General features: G+C 43.2%; 2 protein-coding genes across 5 annotated transcripts in view; both read right to left on the bottom strand.

Moving 5' to 3' along the window:
• The window catches only part of UBOX5 (U-box domain containing 5), a 47,812-nt gene extending 26,412 nt beyond the window's left edge, over nucleotides 1-21,400 (bottom strand). For all 4 annotated transcript variants that reach the window (XM_007539533.3, XM_060187351.1, XM_060187357.1 and 1 more), the window contains exon 1: nucleotides 21,303-21,400. The gene's annotated coding sequence lies outside the window, so the exon portion shown is untranslated. The remainder of the gene's footprint in view (nucleotides 1-21,302) is intronic.
• FASTKD5 (FAST kinase domains 5) lies at nucleotides 7,282-21,412 on the bottom strand. Its single transcript, XM_007539535.3, has 2 exons — nucleotides 21,303-21,412; nucleotides 7,282-9,988 (listed from the first exon to the last, which is right to left on the bottom strand). The coding sequence occupies exon 2, from the start codon at nucleotides 9,949-9,951 to the stop codon at nucleotides 7,501-7,503; it is 2,451 nt and encodes an 816-aa protein (XP_007539597.1). The 5' UTR covers nucleotides 9,952-9,988; nucleotides 21,303-21,412; the 3' UTR covers nucleotides 7,282-7,500.
• Between the last annotated feature and the right edge of the window lie 2,722 nt (nucleotides 21,413-24,134).

Genomic DNA, 24,134 nt, shown 5'->3' with positions numbered 1-24,134 from the left:
GAGTACACGTTACAATGTGCAAGGACGCAGGTTCGAGCCCCCAGTCCCAACCTGGAGGGGAAAAACTCTGCAAGTGTTGAAGCAGTGCTGTAGGTGTCTCTCTCCCTCCCTATCTCCCCTTCCCTCTTGATTTCTGGCTGTCTCTATCCAATAAATAAAGATTAAAAAATTAAAAAAGAAAAAAGAAAAAAATTAATGCTTTATTTACTTATTTGAGAGTCGGAATAGGGAGAATCAGACCATTACTCTGGCATGTAAAATGCAAGGCATCAGGACTCTGGTCCTCATACTTGAGAGTTCAACACTTCACCCATTGCACTACCTCCCCAAGCCACTAAGAATCTTTTCTTTACATGGTAAGGCACATGCTCTACTGGGTGAGCTATCTCCCAAGCCTAATGAAACATTATTGTTTTAAGATAGCTGTAGGTTCATGTGCAGCCCCAGAAACAATAGGGAAATCCCGTGTACCCTCTATCCAGCCTCTTCCAGTGGTGCTATCTTATATAGACTTAGTAAATCATAGCCAGGAAATTGACAATGGCACAACCCAGATATTACCAGCTTTATTTATTTGTTTTTAAATTTTTAAAAAATATTTATTTATTTCCTTTTGTTGCCCTTTTTTGTTGTTGTTGTTGTAGTTATTATTGTTGATGTCGTTGTTGGATAGGACAAGAGAAATGGAGAAAGGAGGCGAAGACAGAGAGAAGGAGAGAAAGAGACCCGCAGACCTACTTCACTGCCTGTGAAGCGACTCCCCTGCAGGTGGGGAGCCAGGGGCTCGAACCGGGATCCTTACCTTGCACTTTGCGCGCCACGTGGGCTTAACCCACTGCGCTACCGCCTGACTCCCATTTCCAGCTTGATATATGGATTTTGTTCTAGGTAATTCTAGTCTACATCTAGGTTTGTGTAACTACGATAGTCAAGATAATGAACAAATCCAACACCACAAGGATCCCTACTACTGTCTTTTAGGAAGTCTTTTATTTTACAAGTCCAAATATTCTCTATTACCACAGAAATCTTAAAAGATCTTCACCCATCGCACGAAGCGCAAGGACTGGCATAAGGGTTCCGGTCTTCCCCTCCTCTCTCCACTTCTCTCTGTCCTAACAATGATGACATCAATAACAACAAAAATAATAACTACAACAACAATAAAAATAAAATAAAATAAAACAAGGGCAACAAAAGGGAAAATAAATAAATATTAAAAAAGAGGTCTTCACCCAAATATAAACCCCTCAACTGAAGACTACAGTTAATCTCACTACTTACATTTTAAGAAATAGATGTTTATTCTTAGTGTACTTGTTACTTAAATATGACTGTGTGAAAAGTACAAATATATATAGAAAATAAAGAAAAACAACACAGTAAAACCAGAAGTATCTAGAAATATGTAAATACGAATAGTTTGGGAGGTGATAGTAACACAGAAAGTGTGCAAAGAGGTTGGACAAGTTTTTTTCCCCCTTCATCTGCTTTAAGTTGCTAAGTATGATTGCTCAACAAATTGTTTGGCCTCATATGTTAACTCTCTTTTCAATCACCAGGTTCCAGATGCCACCAGGATGCTGGCCAGGCTTCCCTGGATTGAAGACCCCACCAATGTGTCCTGGAGCTCAGCTTCCCCAGAGGCACACCTTACTAGGGAAAGAGAGAGGCAGAATGGGAGTATGGACCAACCAGTCAACGCCCATGTTCAGCGGGGAAGCAATTACAGAAGCCAGACCTTCTACCTTCTGCAACCCTCAATGACCCTGGGTCCATGCTCCCAGAGGGCTAGAGAATGAGAAAGCTATCATGGGAGGGGGTGGGTTATGGGGACTGGGTGGTGGGAATTGTGTGGAGTTGTACCCCTCCTACCTTATGTTTTTGTTCATTAATCCTTTCTTAATAAAAATTTTTTTAAAAAAAAGTTGCTAAGTAAACAGACTCAGCTTCTGATGTCCCAGGATGGTACAGGTGAGGAATAAGGCTCTAGATAACTGCTTAGAGTATTTCTTGCAGCTGACAGCCCCTACACGACATCCAGATATTCGGATCTTTCTCCTCTGCCTCCCTGTTATCAGGTCAAGCAAGGAAAGGTGCAAGGGAAAGACTGAGAAGGGGTGACCAGTCTTGGGGTCTATAAAGGACTGAGGGGTTTTTCAGAATGGGGAGTGTTCAGTGCTAAAACCAGGAAAGTTTTGGGGGGAAATAGGACAAGTTGATCACTCTAATTAATGGAAGGTCTACTGTTCCTTGAAGCTTAAGGAAGCCAGCCAAATAAACCTTTTTTTGTAAAGATTCAGAAGCTGGGGGTAGGGAAATGTGAAGAAATAATCTGGGAGAGAATAAGGTGACCATGACACTTTTAACCCCTGAGCATCCGTCTTCTTTTGGCTGACAAAGTAGCCACAGCTGAGTTACTCAACCTAATGCTGAGTCTCACAAAATGTAATGGAAAGTAATTCTGGCAGATACACATTTTTAAAGACTAGGCTCAAACAGACTACAGAGGAGGTGGAGGAGGAGGAGTGGGGGGTGGGAGGAGAAGAGGAGGAAGAAGAAAAGATTACCTGTCAAATAAAAGCATTTAACCTCAAAGAGTGGGTGGAATACCAATGCACTGAGCAATTTTATAAATTGGGCACTTCAGCTTTTAAAGAAGCACAATAGTCTTCTTAATTTCTAAATTGAGCTACTTGTCCATCCATGAAAAAAAAATGACTTGTGTACAAGTTCCTTAGAGCTGGTTAAAATGAAAGACAGCTGTCTCCATCTAGTTCGCAGCCACCTACCAGTGAGTTCACATGCCCAAAGGCAGGCTGTGATTTTATATATTTGGGAGTTAGTTCACTGTTCAAGAGCCAAATATACCTGAGACACTCTGCTAGGCACAAGAAGAGTTTTTATTTATTTTTTAAATATTTATTTATTTCCTTTTTGTTGCCCTTATTTTTTTGTTATAGTTATTATTGTTGTTGATGTCATCATTGTTGGATAGGACAGAGAGAAATGGAGAGGGGAGGGGAAGACAGAGGGGGAGAGAAAGACAGACACCTGCAGACCTGCTTCACCGCCAGTGAAGCGACTGACCCGCCCCTGCAGGTGGGGAGTCCGGAAGCTCGACCTGGGATCCCGATGGTGGTCCTTGCGCTTTCCGCCACGTGCGCTTAACCCGCTGCGCCTCTGCCTGGCTCCCGTAAAAATAAAACCTAACAAGTTGTATCAGAGTGGTTGGTGTCTGGTTCTCTTTCTCCCTCTTCTATCTCATGAATAAATAAAATCTTTTTTAACAAATTTAAAAAGTTAACTTGAAGGAATATTTTCCAAAAAAAAATAAGCCAATGGATAACTTTTTAATTATTTATTTTCCCTTGTGTTGCCCTTGTTGCTTAATTGTTGTTGTAGTTGTTAGATAGGACAGAGAGAAGTGGAGGGAGGGAAGACAGAGGGGGAGTGAAAGATTGACACCTGCAGACCTGCTTCACTTCTGAAGCGACTCCCCTGCAGGTGGGAAGCCGGGGGTCGAACCGGGACCCTTACGGGGGTCCTTACGCTTTGAGGCACGTGCGCTTAACCCACTGCGCTACCGCTTGACCCCCCCCCCCCATGAATGATTTCTAATGTTGCTGAGTACAGTGAAGAAAAAACAAAGCTGGAGAAGGTAATATGTATGATTTAATTTGCAGAGACTGAGAAATTCTGGGGGCCCGGCATGGCGCACTTGGTTAAGTGCACGTTACAGTGCCCAAGGACTCAGTTTCAAGCTCTTGGTCCCCATTTGCAGGGGAAAAGTTTCCAGAGTGGTGAAGCAGGGCTGCGGGTGTCTCTGTCTCTCTTTTTTGCCCCCAGGGTCACCACTGGGGCTCGGCACCACGAATCCATTGCTCTCGGAGGCCATTTTTACCATTTTGTTGCCCTTGTTATTGTTGGCTATTGATGTTGTTGGATAATATAGAAATGGAGAGAGGAGGGGAAGACAGAGAGACAAAGATAGACACCTGCAGATGTGCTTCACCGCTTGTAAAGCGACCCCCCACACACAGGTGGGGCACTGGGGGCTGGCTCAGCCGGGATCCTTATGCTTTGCGCCATGTGCGCTTTAACCCACTGTGCTACTGCCCGACCCCCTCTCTCTCTCCTTCCCCTCTCGATTTCTCTGTCTCTACCCAGTAATAGATAAAATAAAGAAAAGAAAAATGTAGGAAAAAATTCCCATAAGCCCCAAATGTTTACCAAAAATTACTTGTAATATAAAAGTTACCTATTATAGACATATATAATCATTTCCTTATGCTTGTGGCTTTAAACGACCAACCTGAAGCCCACCAACTTGCAATTATGGTAAGCTGAGATATTTGCAATGAACTGAGATATTTGCAATGAAAAATAGTCTACTTGGCTATCATATCTGAGAGCCACTAGCCAGGCATGAACTCATACAATTCTACTCTTTTAGTTCTAGTTTTAGGGAGACAATATCCCAAGGTGTGAGGGGAAGAGTTTATGTAAGAGAAAGTGAAAAAAAAAAAAAGAGAGAGAGGAGGGGGCTAAGAGGAAGATATTAAGCTCAACAATTTTGGAATGGCTTTTGAAAGGAAGAATCTGCAACTCAGGATAACTAACCAAATCTAAGCAAGGAGGATGACTGCAATTTTACAGTTATATCAAGAAAATGTGCAGAAAGGAAATACTGAAATGTTAAAAGTTGTAAAAGATTCACAGTATCTTTTTTTGCCTCCAGGATTATTGCTGGGGCTCAGTGCTGGTGCGCCGCTATGTTCCATCGCTGGGGAGCCAGAGACGACCTGAACTGCCCCTGTGGCTACAGACAGACTATGACCCACATGGTCAACGACTGCCACCTCTCCAGATTCAAAGGAGGTCTCGAAACTTTACATCAGGCTCAACCTGACGCTGTTGACTGGCTACAGAAGAAGGGCAAACGCTAGAAGAAGAAGTGCCTGAACCATGAATCCACTGCTCCTGGAGGCCATTTTTCCCCCTTTTGTTGCCCTTGTTGTAGCCTTGTTGTGGTTATTGTTGTTGTTGATGTTGTTTGTTGTTGGATAGGACAGAGAGAAATGGAGAGAGGAGGGGAAGGCAAAGAGGGGGAGAGATAGACACCTGCAGACCCACCTGTGAAACGACTCCCCTGCAGGTGGGGAGCTAGGGGCTCAAACCGGGGTCCTTAGGCCAGTCCCTGCACTTGGCGGCATGTGCGCTTAACCCACTACCGCCCGACCCCCAGATTCACAGTATGTTTTTTTAGTGTATACAATTCGATATTTATATTAAGTTATTTCTATTTTAAATTGCACAATGCTGAAAGCCTGTCTTAAAAAAGAATCATCACATCAACCATCTCAAGGTAATTCAATGAGCAGCTTTTTAAAAAAAAATTTTTTATATTTATTTATTTATTCCCTTTTGTTGCCCTTCTTTGTTGTAGTTATTATTATTGTTGTCATCGTTGTTGGATAGGACAGAGAGAAATGGAGAAAGGAGGGGAAGACAGAGAGAGGGAGAGAAAGATAGACACCTGCAGACTCTCTTCACCACCTGTGAAGCGACTCTGTGAAGCTAGAGCTCGAACTGGGATCCTTACACCAGTCCTTGCACTTTGTGCCACCTGTGCTTAACCTGCTGCACTACAACCCAACTCCCGAGTAGCTTTTTTTAAAGACAAATTTGTACAGGAAAAATAAAATCCCAGATCACAATCTAGCCACATAGGCACCTTATCCAGTACGTAGGAACCATGACATAGCAAGAGCCTAGACAAGAGGTTAAACTCATTGTCAATGTTTCCTTTTTATAAAAAAATAATAATAATAATTAAAAAAGAGGCTCAACTCTGTAGAAGCAACTTCTAGTTGCAAATGACATGTGGTATGGAAATCTCAAGTTCCCTTTGTTCTCCAGTGTATCTTTTACAGAATATTACATCTTTAAACATATTTACAGAGTTTGCACAAGTAGAAAATGGTTACAAATTACAAGCTAAAAGTTTCCCTCCCCTATTGATGACCAAGGCCAGAGGCATGATCAAAAAGTACCTTCTTAGGAGACCTAGAAGAAGTTTATAAAAACTGGTTAAACATCATAAATTCATTTGCATGTGCTGTACAAGTAATGAATACCATTAGTCAGTTCTGAATTCACAGTATTTTTTTAAATTTATTTTATTTATTCCCTTTTGTTGCCCTTGTTGTTTCATTGTTGTAGTTATTACTGTTGTTGTCGTTGTTGGATAGGAGAGAAATGGAGAGAGGAGGGGAAGACAGAGAGGAGGAGAGAAAGATAGACACCTGCAGACCTGCTTCACCACCTGTGAAGCGACTCCCCTGCAGGTGGGGAGCCGGGGTTTGAACCGGGACCCTTATGCCGGTCCTTGTGCTTTGCGCCACCTGCGCTTAATCTGCTGCGCTACAGCACGACTCCCTGAATTCACAGTATTTTTAAAAGATGTATTAATTTCTTAGAACACAGAGAGAAATCACTGACACACGTGATGCCATGGATTAAACTCCAGACCCTATGCCTTCAGGTTCAATGCTTTTCATACAATGCCACCTCCTGGGCAGCAAAACAAAGGATATGATGACCTGCGACACGGCACAGCGGGTAAAGCACTGCATCCCATGCATGAAGAAACAAGTTGAACCCCTGGCATAGTATGTGCAAGAGTGATGCTCTAGAGGGCCGGGTGGTGTCGCCCCTTGTTGAGCGCATGTATTACAATGCACAAAGACCCAGGCTGTTACCCCTGTTCCCCACCTGCAGAGGGAAAGCTTTGCAAGTGGTGAAGCAGTGCTGTAGGTGTCTCTGTCTCTCTCTTTCCCTTTCTCCCCCCTTCCCTCTTGATTTCTGGCTGTCTTTATCCAATAAATAAAGATAATTTTTTAAAAGTTAAAAAAAAAAAAGAATGATGCTCTGGTTCTCTCTCACGGAGGGGGGGAGCACCAAACCTTCCTTCAGGCAGGACTCCACAGCCCGGGTTGTGCACAAGGCAACGTAGCTCACTATCCAAATGAGCTAGTTTACCAGCCCTCTAGCACCACCTTATGCCAGAATTGAGCAGTACTCTGGTCACACTCACTCACGAAAATAAAATCTTTATTTAAAAAAAAGTTTAAATACATAAGGCACTTTAAAATTTTTCTTTAGAAAATGTACAAAAAAAAAAAAGAAAATGTACAAATACACATTTATCCTAAAAATTCAAAAGAACCACGAGATAAGACCAGTAAACAGAGAAATAGGAACTACATGACCACAGAGTATTTTCGGATATTTATTATTTACCTGTATAAGTTAGCAGCAACTTGTATAATTGGACTAAATTACAATTAATTCAGTTATATATTGTAGCTTCAATGAGCCAGACACAAAATACTTCCTCCACAAAAACTTTTACTACCCAACTTCCAATCTGGCTTTGTCACTGTTTTCCAACACCTGATACAGTGAATATTTACAGCACTTAAAGTAGAAGGCCCTTCAGAGAGCAGAGCTGAACACTTTTTCGTGGAGGAATGCCAGCTTTTCTGGGCGAGTTCGTTGTAGCAGTGGGAGCCATTCCCAGTAGGCTAACTCGACCACACGATACCCAAGTTGATTCAATTGCCGCCTTTTCATGTTGTGCAGTCCAAGCAGATGCCTGGTACCATAGCAATACTGGTTTCTGTTTGTCAGCTGAATAGCTAGCTTTACTTGAGGTTCCTGCATATCGTCTGGGGAGGCTGGGCCAGGTGTCTCTGTGGCCCCCAATTTGTCCGCTGCATCACAACGGAAGTCCCCTGCAGGAAGGCTCTCTGCCTTCTGTAAGCCCACAGGCTGTCGCCCAGCCTCAGCTTCAACTTCCCCCTGGAGATGTTTTCTTGATTTCCATTTCCCATTAAACAGCTGATTCATCAAATCATCTGTAAGACTTACTCCCATATGCTTAAACTTCAATTTGGTTATATATTCAGTAGGTGTAATTTCTTTGTTAAATGGTATTGGCTTCATATTAACATCCAGCTGGACTTCTAGGTCAGAAGATCGGCTGTGAGGCAAAATCATGTGGTGTTTGATATACTGTGGCCCACCCAGCATGCTCTCAAGTAAAAAGACAGCTTCTAGGAATTCAGGCTTTGCCAGCATATCTTTCCTTGCCAAATCCCACAGTATTTCTAACCCCTTTTGCTGAAGTTTAGTACTAAGACGATTGCCTTTGTAATCTGGACACTCAATACCAACAATACCATCAAGAGTATATAACTCCTTAACAAGTTCAAACTTAGTTTTCTCCTGTGCTAACCTTACAAACTTTGGACTCAGAGCAAAATCAATGAGCTTTTTGGGGAAGTACTCAGAAAATGCCAACCCCAGCAGACAAGTAGGTAGGTGTTCTGGGTATTGACTGAACTCAGGCAACTTTCTGTGAATCTCATTTATCAGACTAGAATAAAACTCTTCTGCATTGGGTGGCTTGTAATTCAGAGTTCCAAATGACCATAGAACCTTGGCAATGTCTTTACTTCGACAATATGCTACCCTAGGTGGCAAAGAAGCAGCCACAGCATTCATTACCCTTTCATCCAGGAAACGTAAGGATGAGCAGGAGAGTGCCAGGTGCATGACACCCTGAACCCCCAGGGAAGGAATTCGCTGAGGAGCAATCTGTCCAAATTGCTTCATGAAGTCTATGTGATCTACATGAGTAAAACGGAACATTTTAAGAATATTCACTAAGGCGTAACTTCTCAGATACTGCATATCAGCACAAGCCACATCTCCAATTTTCCGCATGACAAAATCAGAGATAGTACTACTTGATTTAAAGAATCCCAAACAAATTGTACCAACCTCCTCTAAATTGATCCAATCTATAGACCTGAGAATCAGTGATTCTAGTTTTTGCATTAGATCTTGGGGTGCTTGACGATTTTCTCCTATAATATAAATTAAGTGAACCAGCTGGGACAAGGATAGATCTTTCCAGTGCAAATTAAGGTAACTAAAAAAGATTTCTAAAAACCGGGGAACTCTGCGGCCCAAATTCCGCCAGAGGTCAGCCACCAAGAGAAGTTGATCCAGATTCATTTCCCACACTTTATGGCAAAATTTGGTTTCATAGGCATCTAGCATTGGATGGGAGAGAGGGATTCTTAAAATGGCGAAGGCTTTCAAAATATTGATTAGGTCAGGGGCATCAAAGAGATCTATTTTTTTCACACTCAGCTGGCAGAGCAGAGCAAAGCTGGTTCTGGACAGCAAAACAGGATGCTGCTCTGTAGGCAAAGAGCTCAGCTTACAGAAATAATCAGCAATGCTATGAGGCTGGAGGTTATCTTGATGAACTGTAACTTTGTGCAAAATGAGTTCACCTTCTGAAACAGGTATGGGCTGAGAAGTCTCAGATCTGTTAAAGCTGTGAACTTGGTACTCTGGCCTTAGTTTTAGGAAAACACGGGGGTCTTCAAAAGTATCAGAAACTTCTGTATCTTCTTCATCAACTTTCATGGCCCCAGTTGGGCCTGGCTTCAACTCGCTGGCCTTAGAAGCAGCAGTCCTGCTGAATTCTAAACGTGGGAGGGCACTGCTAGTTTTCAGGATCCCCTGCAGAAATGAGGTGCTACAAATGTTCTCAACTTTTTTGGCAGGATGGCAGAAGCTACTGTGTTCTGAAGGGTGCTGTCTCCTGTGCTGGGTGCAGCTTCCAATACTCCAATATGCCACGCTTTGGGACGTGGTGTAGGGAAAAGGACTGCAAAATGCTCGACATCCTAAAGGTTTTGACAACATGAGAGTACCTGCCAATCTGGTGTCAGTACAGACCGTTTTGGCAGTCAGAACACAGTTCTCATGGGTTTGACCAGGCAATGTCTTGTTTATGCGATGCTTGGTTAGAGCTGGAGGTGTTCCACAGAAAGTGCCGGAAAATCTTCGGTATATCACCAGAGCCATGAATCACAAATGACAGGGCGAGAATTGGTGCCAGATACTGAAAAAAGGGTAGATGAAGAATAAGTGGCTTCTACCTATCACAACATCAAAATTTTCACATAAGAAATGGATTAAAACTATTGCTCTCCACTCAAATTTAATGTTTGTGAGAACCAAAATAAGCCAATTAATAAACTCAGTGTGTTTTACATAAAGGCACAAGAAAAGCCTTAAACTCAGGGTGTTATCCTTCAGTTCCCTGATCAGCTGCTCAATTCAGATGTCCTGTATTACAAAAAGAAAGCAGTGATGTCAGCCAGAGGTAGCACAGTGGATGAAGCATTGCACCTTAAGCATGAGTTTCTGAATTCACCCTTAGCTTTGCATGTGCCAGAGTAATGCTTTGGCTCTCTTCCTCTCTCATTAATTAATTAATAAGTACATCTCAGAAAGAAAGGGGGCTGGGTAGTGACACACCTGATTGAGCACACATGTTACAATGTGCAGGGGCCCAGGTTCAAGGCCCCTGTCCTTATCTGCAGGGGGAAAACTTCACAAGTGGTGAAACAGTGCTGCAAATGTTTCCCTCTCTCCCTCACTCTCCATTTCTTTAGTCTTTATCCAGTAAAAATAAATAAAAAATTCAAAAAGAAAAAAAAAAAGAAAAGAGAGTGAGAGAGAGAACCAGTGAGTGGTAGTAGCTAGAGGAGATGGTTATTCTGCTAGCATCCAACAGAAGAAGGCAGATTTCCAAAAAGTAAACTGGTTGTAAGTAACCTACTCCGTCTCTGATATCAATTCAAAAGGGCCCACTTACAGAATAATAAAGCTGGGGGGAAAAAAAGGTGTGGCCCAGGAGGTAGTACAATGGATTAAGTAAAAGACTTCAAAGTATGAAGTCCTGAATTAAAAAGTTGCTAAAAATGACTACTTTAATACCAAAAGTAAACTGTGGAATTTGGCATAAAGTTCAATTAGTTATACTGATAATAACCTTTTCTGTCTCTAAATAATAAAAGCTTTACAGAATTTACTGGTTTTACTGCTTCACCATTTGTAATGCTTCCCCCCACTGAAGGTGAGGACTGGGGGCTTGAACCAGGGTCCTTGTATATGATAACGTGTGCTCAACCAGGCGTGCCACAACCCAAGTCCCCAGAATCTAGCTGTATTAATGCTGCTCTTCTACCTTTTTGAAGATATCAACTCTGCTCTCTAGGAGGTTTAGAACAGTTTGAATCACTTTTCCAGAGAAGCCCATGTAATTGGGAAGTAATGCATACTCAAAATTCACTCATTGTGGTGGGAGAGGACAGAAGGCAGAGGTTTACTCACAGTCAATTCATGAATGGGAAGCAAAGAACATTTTAATTTTTAATTTTTTAATATTTACTTATTCCTTTTTGTTGCCCTGGTTGTTGTTTTATCGCTGTAGTTATTGTTGTTGTTCTTGATGTCATCATTGTTGGATAGGACAGAGAGAAATGGAGAAGGGGAAGACAGAGAGGAGGAGAGAAAGACACCTGCAGGCCTGCTTCACTGCCTGTGAATCAACTCCCCTGCAGGTGGGGAGCTGGGGGCTCGAACCAGGATCCTGCTCTTTGTGCCACCTGCACTTAACCCACTGCACTACTGCCCGACTCCCACAAAGAGCATTTTTAAATTGGTTTCTGAGCTCAGGAAACACCAACCACCCTGCTGACAAGTTGGGGAGCAGCTCAGCTTTCCTCTGGAGGCAGTGGATTAGCAACACTTCCGGTCAATCAGGTATCAATTATCCATCCTGTGAGCATTTCAAGTGTCATTTTTCTCCAGTGGTTAAAATAAGATCCCTAAGACTGGGGAGTCGGTCGGTAGCGCAGCAGGTTAAATGCACATGGCACAAAGCACAAGGACCGGTGTAAGGATCCCGGTTGGAACCCCCAGCTCCCCACCTGCAGGGGAGTCGCTTCACAGGCTGTGAAGCAGGTCTGCAGATGTCTATCTTTCTCTCCTCCTCTCTGTCTTCCCCTCCTCTCTACATTTCTCTGTCCTATCCAACAACGATGACAATAATAACTACAACAATAAAACAACAAACGCAACAAGAGGGAATAAATATTTAAAAAAAAGATCCCTAAGACTGACATTCTCTTATACTTTTGCCTTCTCTCTCTTAATATTATTTATTTAATTATTAGATAGAGACAGAAACTGAGAGGGGAGGGGGAAATATAGAGGGGGATAGACACCTGCAATCTTTTCTCACCACCTGTGACACTTCCCCACTGCAGGTGGGGACCAGGGGATTGAACCTAGGATGCTGTGCACTGACTGTAATGTGTGCTCTTAACCAGGTGTGCCACTATCTCCCCCGCCCCACGACCGAGTCGCAAAAATCCAAGGATCCTTAGCTACCAAGATATGGACCAGATAGAGCTGATGTTGCAGAAAAACTCACAAGGGTTCTGGGTGTACCAGAGTGACTTTCCACGACGCCTTCCTCAACAGCTCTGGCAGTCTCTTCCTGTCAGAGCTTGTAGCATCAGAGCCAGAGGACAGGAAGACAGGTCCAAATCTTTGCTCAGATAGTCCAGCTACATAGACTTTTGTGGATGGCACGAATTCACTTCTCTGTAAATCACACTGAATTCTTTTACATTAATCCTTATCACTTGGTTCTTTACAGAGACCATTCTGACCATCAAGCGTCTTTATTTTTTTAAATAATTTTTTATTATCCTTACTGATTTATTGGGGAAGATAGACAGGAAGAGAGACACCTGCAGAACTGCTTCATTACTCTCAAAGCTTTCCCCCTGCAGATGGAGACCGGGGACGTGAACCTGGGTCCTTGTGCATCCTAACATGTGGATTCAATCAGGTGAGCCACCACTCGGCCCCCTGACCATCAAGTCTCAACCTATGTATGTCAGCAAACTATAACCTAGTGTCCAAGTCTTGCTCTCCACCTGTTTTTGTAAGTAAAAATTTAGGGATGAGAGATAGCTCAGCTGGAAGAGCACATGTGTTACATGAACAAAGACCTTGGTTCAAGCCCTGGTAATAGATGGGAACCACATGGAAAGTCCCAGAAGGAACTTCAGTGCTGTGGTACCCTACCATCTCCCTTTCTCTCATAAGTGGTGAAGCAGGTGTGCAGGTATCTATCTCCCTCTCCCTCCTCTATCTCCCTTCCCTTCTCAATATCTCTCCATCCTGTCAAATAAAAATAGAAGGGGGGAAAATGGCCATCAGAAGCAGTGTATTCATAGAGCAGGCACCAAGCCCTAGCAATAACCTTAGTGGCAATAAAAAAATAAATAAATAAATAAATAGAAATGGGGGGGCAGGCAGTGGTGTACCTGGTTAAGCACACACATTATAGTGTACAAGGATGCAGGTTCAAGCCCTTGGTCCCCACCTGCAGGGGGAAAGCTTTGTAAGTGATGAAACAGTGCTACAGGTGTCTCTCTGTCTCTCTCCCTTGCTATCTCTCCCTCCCCTCTCAATTTGTCTCTAATAATAAATACATAAAAATATTTTTTAAAAAAAAGATTTCCTACATAGGCTGCTTAGCTTAGTATTACACATAGACAAGGACCTAGGTTCACTCCCCAATCCTGAGGAAAAAAAAAATGTCTGAACATAGTCATTTGTTATTTTAAAAATATTTTAATTTTTAAAATTTTATTAATATTAATTTTTACCAGAGCACTGTTGGCTTATAGTGGTACAGGGAAATTGAGCCTCAGGTATAAGAGTCTCTTTGTATAACTATTATGCTATGTCCCTCATTTTATTTATTTATTTGCACAAGATAGAGGGAGAAAGGGAAAGAGGAAAGAGAGGGAGAAGGGGAAAGGTGGAAGGGGTAGGAGAGGGAGGTATTAATAAATAACTTGGGTCCTGTGCTGACTACGGACCCCAGATGAAATCGATGGGATTTACAGTTAACAATATTTATATACTTTCCCCATATTTGGGAGCTACTCTCTTCCCGATCCAGCTTTCTGGTCCTTTTTCCAACTATGACACCATCGGGGTCCCCAGACTAACTTAGGTCACCTGCATGTTAGCTGTCAGATTCAGGCAAAAACTAGTAAAGTCATGGGCCCCTTGGAATATACCTAAAACAGACCAACTAGCTTTTTCCAAAATGAAGACCCCAAATCTCCATCAGCAATATTTTTGGCTTTAGGTTCATGATTAGTCAACAATTCATTCTGCTTTATACCTTAACTCTTTTTGAGCCACCAGGTTTCAGACACTACCATGATGCCAACCTGACTTCACTGGACAGATGACCCCACCAATGTGTCCTGGAGCCCCACTTCCCAGAGCTCTGCCCCACTATGGAAAGAGACAGACAGGCCAGGAGTATGGATCAACCTGCCAATGCCCATCTTCAGTGGGGAAGCAATTACAGAAGCCAGACCTTCTGCACCCCATAATGGTCCTGGGTCCATGCTCCCAGAGGGATAAAGAACAGGAAAGCTATCAAGGGAGGGGATTGGATGCAGAGTTCTGGTGGTGGGAATTCTGTGGAATTGTACCCCTCTTATCCTATAGTCCTATCAAAATTTCCATTTTCTAAATAAAAATTTTAAATGAATAAATGAATAAATAAATAAATAAATAAATAAATAAGTTGGGGCAGGGAACCACTTGGTGGGGGAGAGAGCGCAGTGGTTATGCAAACAGACTCTCATGTCTGAGGCTTCGAGGTCCCTCGTTCAGTGTTCTGCACCAACATAAACCAGAGCTAGGCAGTGCTCTGGGGAAAACAAACAAACAAACAAACAAACAAAAATACACCTTGTGCAATGTGTTATATATCATTATGAGAACTAAGTAATTATGGACAAAAAAGTATGTATATATATTTACTATGATTCTTTATATATTTACTATATAATCCTTTACCAAAAAAGTGCTATAGACCATTTGATTGTTCTGATGAATTCAGACCAACTACTTTCTAAAATTAGAAAGCATTATGAAAGGGAGACGGGCAGTAGCACAGGGGGTTAAGTGCACAAAGCACAAAGCACAAGGACCGGCATAAGAATCCCGGTTCGACCGGCGTAAGAATCCTTGTTTGAGCCCAGGTGTTTATCTTTCTCTCCCCCTCTGTCTTCCCCTCCTCTCTCCATTTCTCTCTGTCCTATCCAACAACGACGACATCAATAACAATAATAACTATAACAATAAAAGAAGGGCAACAAAAATAAAAATTAAAAAAAATTTACAGCTGAAAACAGTACTTTTTGAAAATTTTTATTTATAAAATGGAAATACTGGGAGTTGGGTGGTAGCGCAGCGCGTTAAACGCACGTGGCGCAAGGCATAAGGACCCATGTAAGGATCCTGGTTCGAACCCGGCTCCCCACCTGCAGGGGAGTCGCTTCACAGGCAGCGAAGCAGGTCTGCAGGTGTCGTCTATCTTTCTCTCTCCCCTTCTTTGTCTTCCCTTCCTCTCTCCATTTCTCTCTGCCCTATCCAACAACAATGACATCAGTAACTACAACAATAAAACAACAAGGGCAACAAAAGGAAATAAATATTAAATTTTAAAGAATTAAAAAAAAAATAAAATGGAAATACTGACAAGACCATAGGATGAAAGGGATACAATTCCACACAGTTGCCACCATCAGAACTCCGAACTGCCTGGTGGCCTGAAAGTTAATAGCAGTAGAATGCTGGAGGCCCTCAGTTCAAGCCCTAGAGCCATGGATTTCAGAGTAATGCTCTGGCCTGTCAAGAAAAATTGATTCTTTTTTCTTTTCTTTTTAAAGTTCTATGGCATCTGTTAGTTTTTTTGCTCAGTTCTGGCTTATGGTTGATGCTGGGTATTAAACCTGGACTTTGGAACCTCAGGCATGAGTCTCTTTGCATAGCCATTATGCTATTTCCCACACCCATAAAAATCAATTAAAAAAAAAAAACCTGTCTGGTTCCCACTGCACTGAGGGAAGCTTTGGTGCTCTGATGTATTTTTCTGTCTCTCCATCTGAAAAAAATTGGCCTAGAATGATGAAGCCTCAGTGACGAGCAGAAAACAAAACACCCTGCTTTGGAACCTAGAATCTAAACCTATTCCAATACAAGATGCAACTAAAGCCATAAATTGTTCAGTTCCATAGTATGAGCTAGGTCTGAAGAAATACTAAGAACAAACAAAGTCTTTGGAAAACAGCTGTGCTAATGTTAAGTAAAAGAAAATTGCAACAGTGCCCAGGAAGATAGTGCAATGGTTAGAGTGTTGGACCTAAAAGCATGAGATCCCAAAGTTTGATCCCCAGCACCCCAGAGTGATTCTATGGTCCTGGTGTTCTCATTCTCTTAAGTGAACACATAAAAAAGGTGGTTACTTTATAGGATTAGTCTATGGCAGCCATCACATATGGAAAAGTACAAATATTTAGTACAACAAGTAGAATACAAACGAATACCATCATTTAAAGTACACTTATAAAAGTAACTTATGGGGGCCGGGTGGTGGTGCACCTGGCTGAGCGCACACATCACAGTGCACAAGGACCCAGGTTTGAGCCCCCAGCCCCCACCTGCAGGGGGGGATAGCTTCATGAGTGGTGACGCAGGGCTGCAGGTGTCTCTCTGTCTCTCTCTTCTACCACCCCCCTTCCCCCTGGATTTCTGGCTGTCTCTATCCAATAAATAAATAGATAAAGATTAAAAAAAAAACTATACAAAAAAAAAAAGTAACTTATTTTATTTTTAACCAGAGCACTACTCAGCTCTGGCTTATGGTGGTGCAGGGGATTGAACCTGGAACTTCCAGAGTGTCAGGCATGGCACTCTCTTTGCATAACTATTATGCTACCTAGCCCTGCCCTAAAAGTAACTTTAAATAAAAGTAACTGGTTTCTCTGAAAGGAGACTTTCTGTTATATACATATTACATAGATATACATACATATATTATTTATTTATTTGTTCATTATTTTTTAACCAGAGCACTGCTCAGCTCTGGTTTATGGTGGTGCTGGGTATTAAACCTGAGATCTCAGAGCCTCAGACATGAAAGGAATTTGCATAACAAGTATACTATGTCAGTCCAGTATCTTTGCTAAAGCAAGTCTCCTCCCTTTCACTGTATTTTATACTGAAAAATATAAATTATACATGTACTCCTCTTATCCTATGGTTTTGTCAATGTTTCCTTTTTATAAATAAAATAATTAATATTTATATATATATATAAATTATACAAGGTTGTTTGTTTTGTTTTGTTTTTTTGCCTCCAGGGTTATTACTGGGGCTCAGTGCCTACACCACCTCCTGGAGGCTATTTTTTTTCCCTTTTGTTACCCTTGTTGAAATTATACAAGTTTTTAAAGTTTTGTTTCTTTTTTTTTTTCTTTCACTGCTCAGCTCTGGTTTATGGTGGTGCTAGGGACTGAACTGGTGCTTTCAAGTATGAAAGTCTTTTTGGAAAACATTTTACTATCTTCCCAGCCCAAGATTTATTAACATGAGAAAAAGAGGGGGGAGTGAGAACCAGAACATCACTCTAGCATATGTTATGCTAGGGATCAGACTCAGGACCTCATATTTCAAAGTCCAATGCTTTATCCACTGTGCCACCTACAAGGCCACACAGTGTACAATTTCTACTGCCTATAGAGTTCCTTTATGTTTTTTATGTCTAGTAACATAAAAGATAAAATAATCTGGGAGTCGGGCGGTAGCGCAGCGGGTTAAGCGCAGGTGGCGCCAAACTCAAGGACTGGTGAAAGGATCCAGGTTTGAGCCCCCAGCTCCCCACCTGCAGGGGAGTCGCTTCACAGGCGATGAAGCAGGTCTGCAGGTGTCTGTCTTTCTCTCCTCTTCTCTGTCTTCCCCTCCTCTCTCCATTTCTCTCTGTCCTATCCCACAACAATGACATCGATAATAACTACAACAATAAAACAACAAGGGCAACAAAAGGGGAATAAATAAATAAATATAAAGTAAAAAAAATTAAAAAAAAAATAATAATCTTCAAGGCACGCAGGGTCAAATTGCAAATGACAAACAGTAGTTGCTTTTCCCACCATGCAACTTTTATAATAAATGCACAGGCATAGTATCTGCATACACGGGTCTGAATTATAACCACCTCAGAGGCTGGATCTTGAATACTGTGGAAAATTAAAGAAAAACAAGGAAGAGACAGAACCAATAAAGCAGAACAGTGGGGAGACAAGCACTGCAAAGGAAAGATAAGTGGCCAGGGAGGAGGCTCAGCAGGTACAGCAAAAATTCTGCAGGTACAAAGAACCATGGAGAGGGCTGGATGGTGACATACCTAGTTGAGTGCACGTTACAATGTACAGGGACCCAGGTTCAAGCCCTTGTTCCCCACTTGCAGGGGGGGATGAAGCTTCAGGAGTGGAGAAGTAGGGATACAGGTGTCTCTCTGTCTCTCTTCCTCTCTATCTCCTCCTTCCCTCTTGATATCTGGCTGTCTCTATCCAATAAGTAAATTAAGATAATTTATGGCTCAGCAATGGAGCACCGGGTTAAGCACACATAGTAAGATAATTAAAAAAAAAAGAGGGAGAGAATCAATTTGGAAAAAAACAAACTAAACAAAGGACCATGGGGCACTGTTTTGATGCTGCCCCCCCCAATAAATAAATCTTTAAAACAAATTATTGCCCAGAAAGAAAAAAAAAACACTAAGATTTAGTTTATCCTTTCATAAAGATTCCCAGAGAAGTCTTTTAAGAAAGCTGGGAAGATGACACACGCAATAATGCCTAGTCATTAACTTCTGCTGCCTTCTCTAAAAGTTCAGATATCTGCCATCATAGTACAAAGCTCCTTTCCTAGGGTAAGTACCCCACATATACCTTCTTTCCCATCCCATAAGTCAGAGTGGAGCTTCAAAGACTCTCACTGTGGATGTTCAGAAAGGCACTGTCCACGCCACCCTGAATGATGTGATTTCACAAGTCGCAGGTTCAGTAGGGGCCATATGCTTGCAAACCTAGTATTCTACCCGTTGTGCCACTTCCCAGATCACAGCTTCTGATTTTTGTGGGCTGTGCTTCTGTGTGGAAACAGAAGCGTGGACGTCTCAGTTACAACTTACTTACTAGTATTGGCATTAACAGCTAAGGGTCCAAAAGCTTTGTAGACTCTCAGCTAGAGACTCCAGTTCTTAAGAGAAAGCTAATTTTTTTTGCCCTTTTAATTCTCAAGGTTGCTCAGAAAATTATTTGTGGAAACATAAAAGGTGTTTGAAGTACCCCTATATGTGTCAGTTTTATGGGGGAGGGTCTAAACTTTTTCAGCAAAAAGATTAGAAGTCAGAATTATGGAATGAGATTAGATAACAAGCAAATCGAATACACTGAGATGTCATATACTTAACCTACGGCGATAGCATTATCTGCCTTCCTCTGCCCAGCTAGCTACCCTTCTCTAATTTCTGGACCACAGTTGAAGTGAAATTGCATTGCTCAGCCTTGCTCAGACCTGTGTCTGGAAGATACAGGTGCCTCTCTTTCTCTCTCCCTCTCAATCTCCCCCTTCTCTTTCAATATCTGGCTGTCTCTATCCAATAAATAAAGATAATAAAAAAAATATAAAAACAACAACAAATAAATCAGATTTACATAGCTGCCCATACTTCACTTTCTGAGATGAGTTATGCAGTACTTTTTTTTTTTTTTTTTTTAAGATTTTATTTATTGATTGATGAGAAAGGAGAGAGAGAACCAGACATCACTCTGGTCCATGTGCTGCGGGGGCTTGAACTCAGGATCTCATGCTAGAGAGTCCGATGCTTTATCCACTGTGCCACCTCCCAGGCCACCAGCACTGAGTTTTCAGATTTTATTATGGTCTGCCAGAGAGTAGGGACTTAATTCTAAAGCTTTCCCAATGCCATCCAGAACAGTGAAACTGCAGAATTCAGTTCTGGAAAAGTTATCATATTTACTGTTCACAAAGTGTGTCCAAAATACAGGAAAAAAAATTCACTTTCCGGCAGCAACAAGTAACTGAAGCACAACAAACAAGTCAAGCTGGTGCTACAGCATTTACCTGCCACAACTATAAGCTGAAGTGATGTCCACGGGTCTACAGAGGATCCGTATGAAGGCATCACATGAGGCCATGAACCCCACTGTGTATAAAGCGGGGCCCAGGTTCCCTGAGTCAGGGCAGAAGAGGTCACAACTCATGTGGGAAGAAGTGGCAAATACTTTCTCATAGCGGCCTGAAAGGTGGTGGTGCAGTGACTAGGGCGCTCAGCTCTCACCCACGAGGTCCTGAGTTCATCCCCTCTCATGACATGTGCCAGAGCGACACTCTGGTTCTCTCCTCTGGTGAACAAGTGCATAGATGTAGATTTTCTTTTTTAAGATTTTTTATTTATTTACTCATGAAGAAGATAGGCAGAGAGAGAGAGAGAGAGAGAGAGAGAGAACCAGACATCACTCTGGTACATGTGCTGCTAGCGATTGAACTTGGGACCTCATTCTTGAGAGTTCAATGCTTTATCCACTGTACTACCTCCCAGGCCACGATGCATATTTTCTTATTCCTGGAGGGGGGAGAGAGAGAGAGAGGACGGGGGTGGGTAGCATAATGGTTATGCAAAGAGCTCTTTATGCCTGAGGCTCAAAAGTCTAGGGAATGTTATGCATGTACAAACTATTGTACTTACTGTTGAACGTAAAACATTAATTCCCCAATAAAGAAATAAATTTTAAAAAAGTCTCAGGTTCAATCCCTCAGACCACCATAAGCCAGAGCTGAGCAGTGCTACGACAAAAAAAAAAAAAAAAAAATTAAAGAGAGAGAGAAAAAAAAAAGGCAATGGCAATCGTACTCACATTGGGGCTTTATGCAACCAACCACACTGTTAAAAATCTCAAGAAGTTCTGGATCACATGGACGCTTCCCTGAAAACTCACCACGCCCCAGGTCCTAAGCCAACTACTTGCAGGGCCTCGATGCCGAGCGGCCCACGAACAGCGACAACACGCTCCCCCGAGGGCCGGTTAGACTCGCCGGCTCTCCAGTGTCACCGCAGACGTGCGGCCTCCGGATCTCGATCTCCGGGTCCCCGAGTGACCGGCGAGCACAGGGCACCCCGCCACACTCTCAGCTCAGCACCGAGCCGTCAATACTGTCAGCAGCTCGGTTTCAGAGCGGGGAGAGTCCAGGTACAAACACACCGCCGACCCAAGGTCACAGAAGCCGGGTCTCCGAAAGTCGGGGCTGCAAGGGGAGCCCGCACGCCGCGCCGGGAGCCAGGGCCCGGGCCTCTGCTCGCGCGGGTCCAAAGTTCCGCCGGCCGAGGCCCCGGTGGGCAGCGAGAGGCCGTCACGGACCCAGCCCCGCCCCCGCCCCAGGCCTCTGCCACTCACCTGAGCCCCGAGGGCGCCTACGCGGGCAGCACCTGACTCCAGAGGCCGCCGGTTGCGGCCCCAAAGCAAACTCCTCCAGCTACACCCGGGCCCCACAGTCCTACTTCCGGCCAGCGGACCGCTATTTCCGGCTGCAGCACAGTGACGGAGGCTGCCGAGGTTCAAAAGGCTCTGCTAGCGTTTCCCAAGGACGTTCTCTACTGGAGGACGTTGTGAGGTGTTGGGGGGGAATCTAGGACCTGCGGAGGAGGAACACCTAAGTGGATGGACAGCTCTGAAGCTGGATAGTGTAGACACAGGTTCAAATCCATATATATATTTGGCCTCGAGGAAGAACTCACACAGTAAGGGGGATCATGTATTTTTAATAGACGTCTAGCGACCAGTAGGTGGCGCAGTGGGTAGAATGTCCAGTTCACAAGCAAGAAATCAGAGTGGGATCCCTGGCATTGCATATGCCACAGTAATGCTTTGATTTCTCTTTCCACCTCTCTCTCTCCCTCTGTCTCTCCAATAAGTAACTAAATCTTTATATAGAGAGATATGTAGATGTAGATAGCTATAAAGTGCTCCCAGGAGAAGAGCTAGTGACAGGTAGACGACCCAACTAAGAGAAGGGGATGTAAAGACATGGTGGCCTCAAGGAGGCCAGAGCTGTGACAGATGAACTGGTACAAGGACTAGGCAAGAAAGAGAGGTTTTTTTTAAAAAAACATTTATTTATTTATTTGCCTCCAGGGTAACCGCTGGGGCTCGGTGCTAGCACTATGAATCCACTGCTTCTGGAGACTATTTTTCCCATTTTGTTGCCCTTGTTGTGCTTGTTATTGCTGTTGTTGTTGGATAGGACAGAGAAATGGGGAGAGGAGGGGGAGAGAAAGATAGACACCTGCAGACCTGCTTCACTGCCTGTGAAGCTACTCCCCTGCAGGTGGGGAGCCGGGGGCTCGAACCCGGATCCAGATTCTTACTCCGGTCCTTGAGCTTGGCGCCATTTGCACTTAACCCACTGCGCTACCGCCTGGCCCCAGGGAGAGACTCTTATCAAGACCTTTAAGGTGGACTTCACATTGCCAAGACCCTGACCTCATATTGCCATTCTTGGGGTTCACTAGAGAACTGCTGGTTAGGGTCCCCTTATTTTGTCAAAACATTGACAAAACCAATGTTGAGAGGGACAGCTTTTCACTATACCAACTCCTGAACTCTGTGGAGGGCACTGTCTGCCTGCTGTATTAGCACCTGTGGCTGTGGGTTGTTGATATCACTGCTCAAATAGAATGATCTTACTCAAACCAGACCAGGGCAAGAACTAATTTGTTGATTGTGACTCTGTCTTTGCCAGTAGAACAGAGAGAACAATAGAACCCTGAGCTGGGGAGACAGCATAATGGTTATGCAAAAGACTCTCGTGTTTGTGGCTCTGAAGTCCCAGGTTCAATCCCCAGCACCACCATAAGCCAGAGCTGAGCAGTGTTCTGGTCTTTTTTTGTCTTTCTCTCTGTCTCTCTCTGTATCTCTCTCTCTCTCTCTCATTAAGATAAATAAACATTATTGGGGGTCAGGCGGTAGCATAGCTGGTTAAGCGCACATGGCGCAAAGCGCAAGGACCGGCTCAAGGATCCCGGTTCAAGCCCTTGGCTCCCCACCTGCAGAGGAGTCGCTTCACAGGTGGTGAAGCAGATCTGCAGGTGTCTCTCTCTCCTCCTGTCTTCCCCTCCTCTCTCCATTTCTCTCTGTCCTATCCAACAATGATGACATCAATAACAACAGTAATAACTACAACAACAATAAAAAGCAACAGGGACAACGAAAGGAAAAATAATTTTTTAAAATTATAAGGGGCCAGGTGGTGGCACACCTGGTTAGGTGCATACATTACAGTGTGCAAGGACCCAGGTTCAAGTCCCTGGTCTCCCACCTGCAGGGGGAGAGCTTCACAAATGGAGAATCAGGCCTGCAAGTGTTTCTCTGTCTCTTTCCCTCTCTATCTCCCCCTCCCTTCTCAATTTCTCTTTGTCTCTGTCCAATAATAAATAAAAATATATATTTGAATAAAATTATTATTATTATTATTTTTGCCTCCAGCGTTATTGCAGGGGCTCGGTGCCTGCACCATGAATTCACTGCTCCTGAGGGCCATTTTTTCCCTTTTGTTACCCTGGTTGTTTTACCATTGTTGTGGTTATTATTATCATTGTTATTGATGTCATTGTTGCTGGATAGGACAGAGAGAAATGGAGAGAGGAGGGAAGACAGAAAGGGGAAAGACAGACACCTGCAGACCTACTTCATTGCCTGTGAAGCGACTCCCCTGCAGGTGGGGAGCTGGGGGTTCGAACCAGGATCCTTCCGCTGGTCATAAAATTATTTTAAAAAAAGAGAAGAAAGCACCCATCCTCAGAGGATCAATCATGATTGTTCCTAGGGAGCCGTAATGATCCTATTCCTCATTGCCAAGTACTCAGTTCCCCCAGCCTTCCTTGAAATTGTGTATGACTCTTCTGGTCAACAAAATTTAAAAGGCAGTGTGCTGGGAAAACTAGTTGCATGGTGAAACAGTGCTGCCTCAATCCCTTCACAGAGCTGTAACAGCCACCTCGTGGCATGGGGAGACATCCTAAGGATGGAAGAGTAGAATGAAGTTTACATCCTCCATCAACAAACCCCTATGACATCTACAACATCAACATCTAAACCTTTTTTGTTAGGTGAGGAGAAATAAACCACCCTTTTGAGATCCTGTAAATCAGGTAGTTTTGGTGAGAGACGTGGAGGAGGGAGAATATGACAGAAGAAATTATAAAGGACAATACTTTCCAGTGGACTGCT

This window comes from Erinaceus europaeus, chromosome 1, assembly GCF_950295315.1.
Source record: "Erinaceus europaeus chromosome 1, mEriEur2.1, whole genome shotgun sequence".
Lineage (NCBI taxonomy): Eukaryota > Metazoa > Chordata > Mammalia > Eulipotyphla > Erinaceidae > Erinaceus > Erinaceus europaeus.
Note: the sequence above shows the minus strand (reverse complement) of the source record. Positions and strands in the feature narration are given on the sequence as shown.

Bases quoted from the DNA above. Each gene is read 5' to 3' on its own strand.
- FASTKD5 (XM_007539535.3), bottom strand. From the start codon at position 9,951: ATGGCTCTGGTGATATACCGAAGATTTTCCGGCACTTTCTGTGGAACA.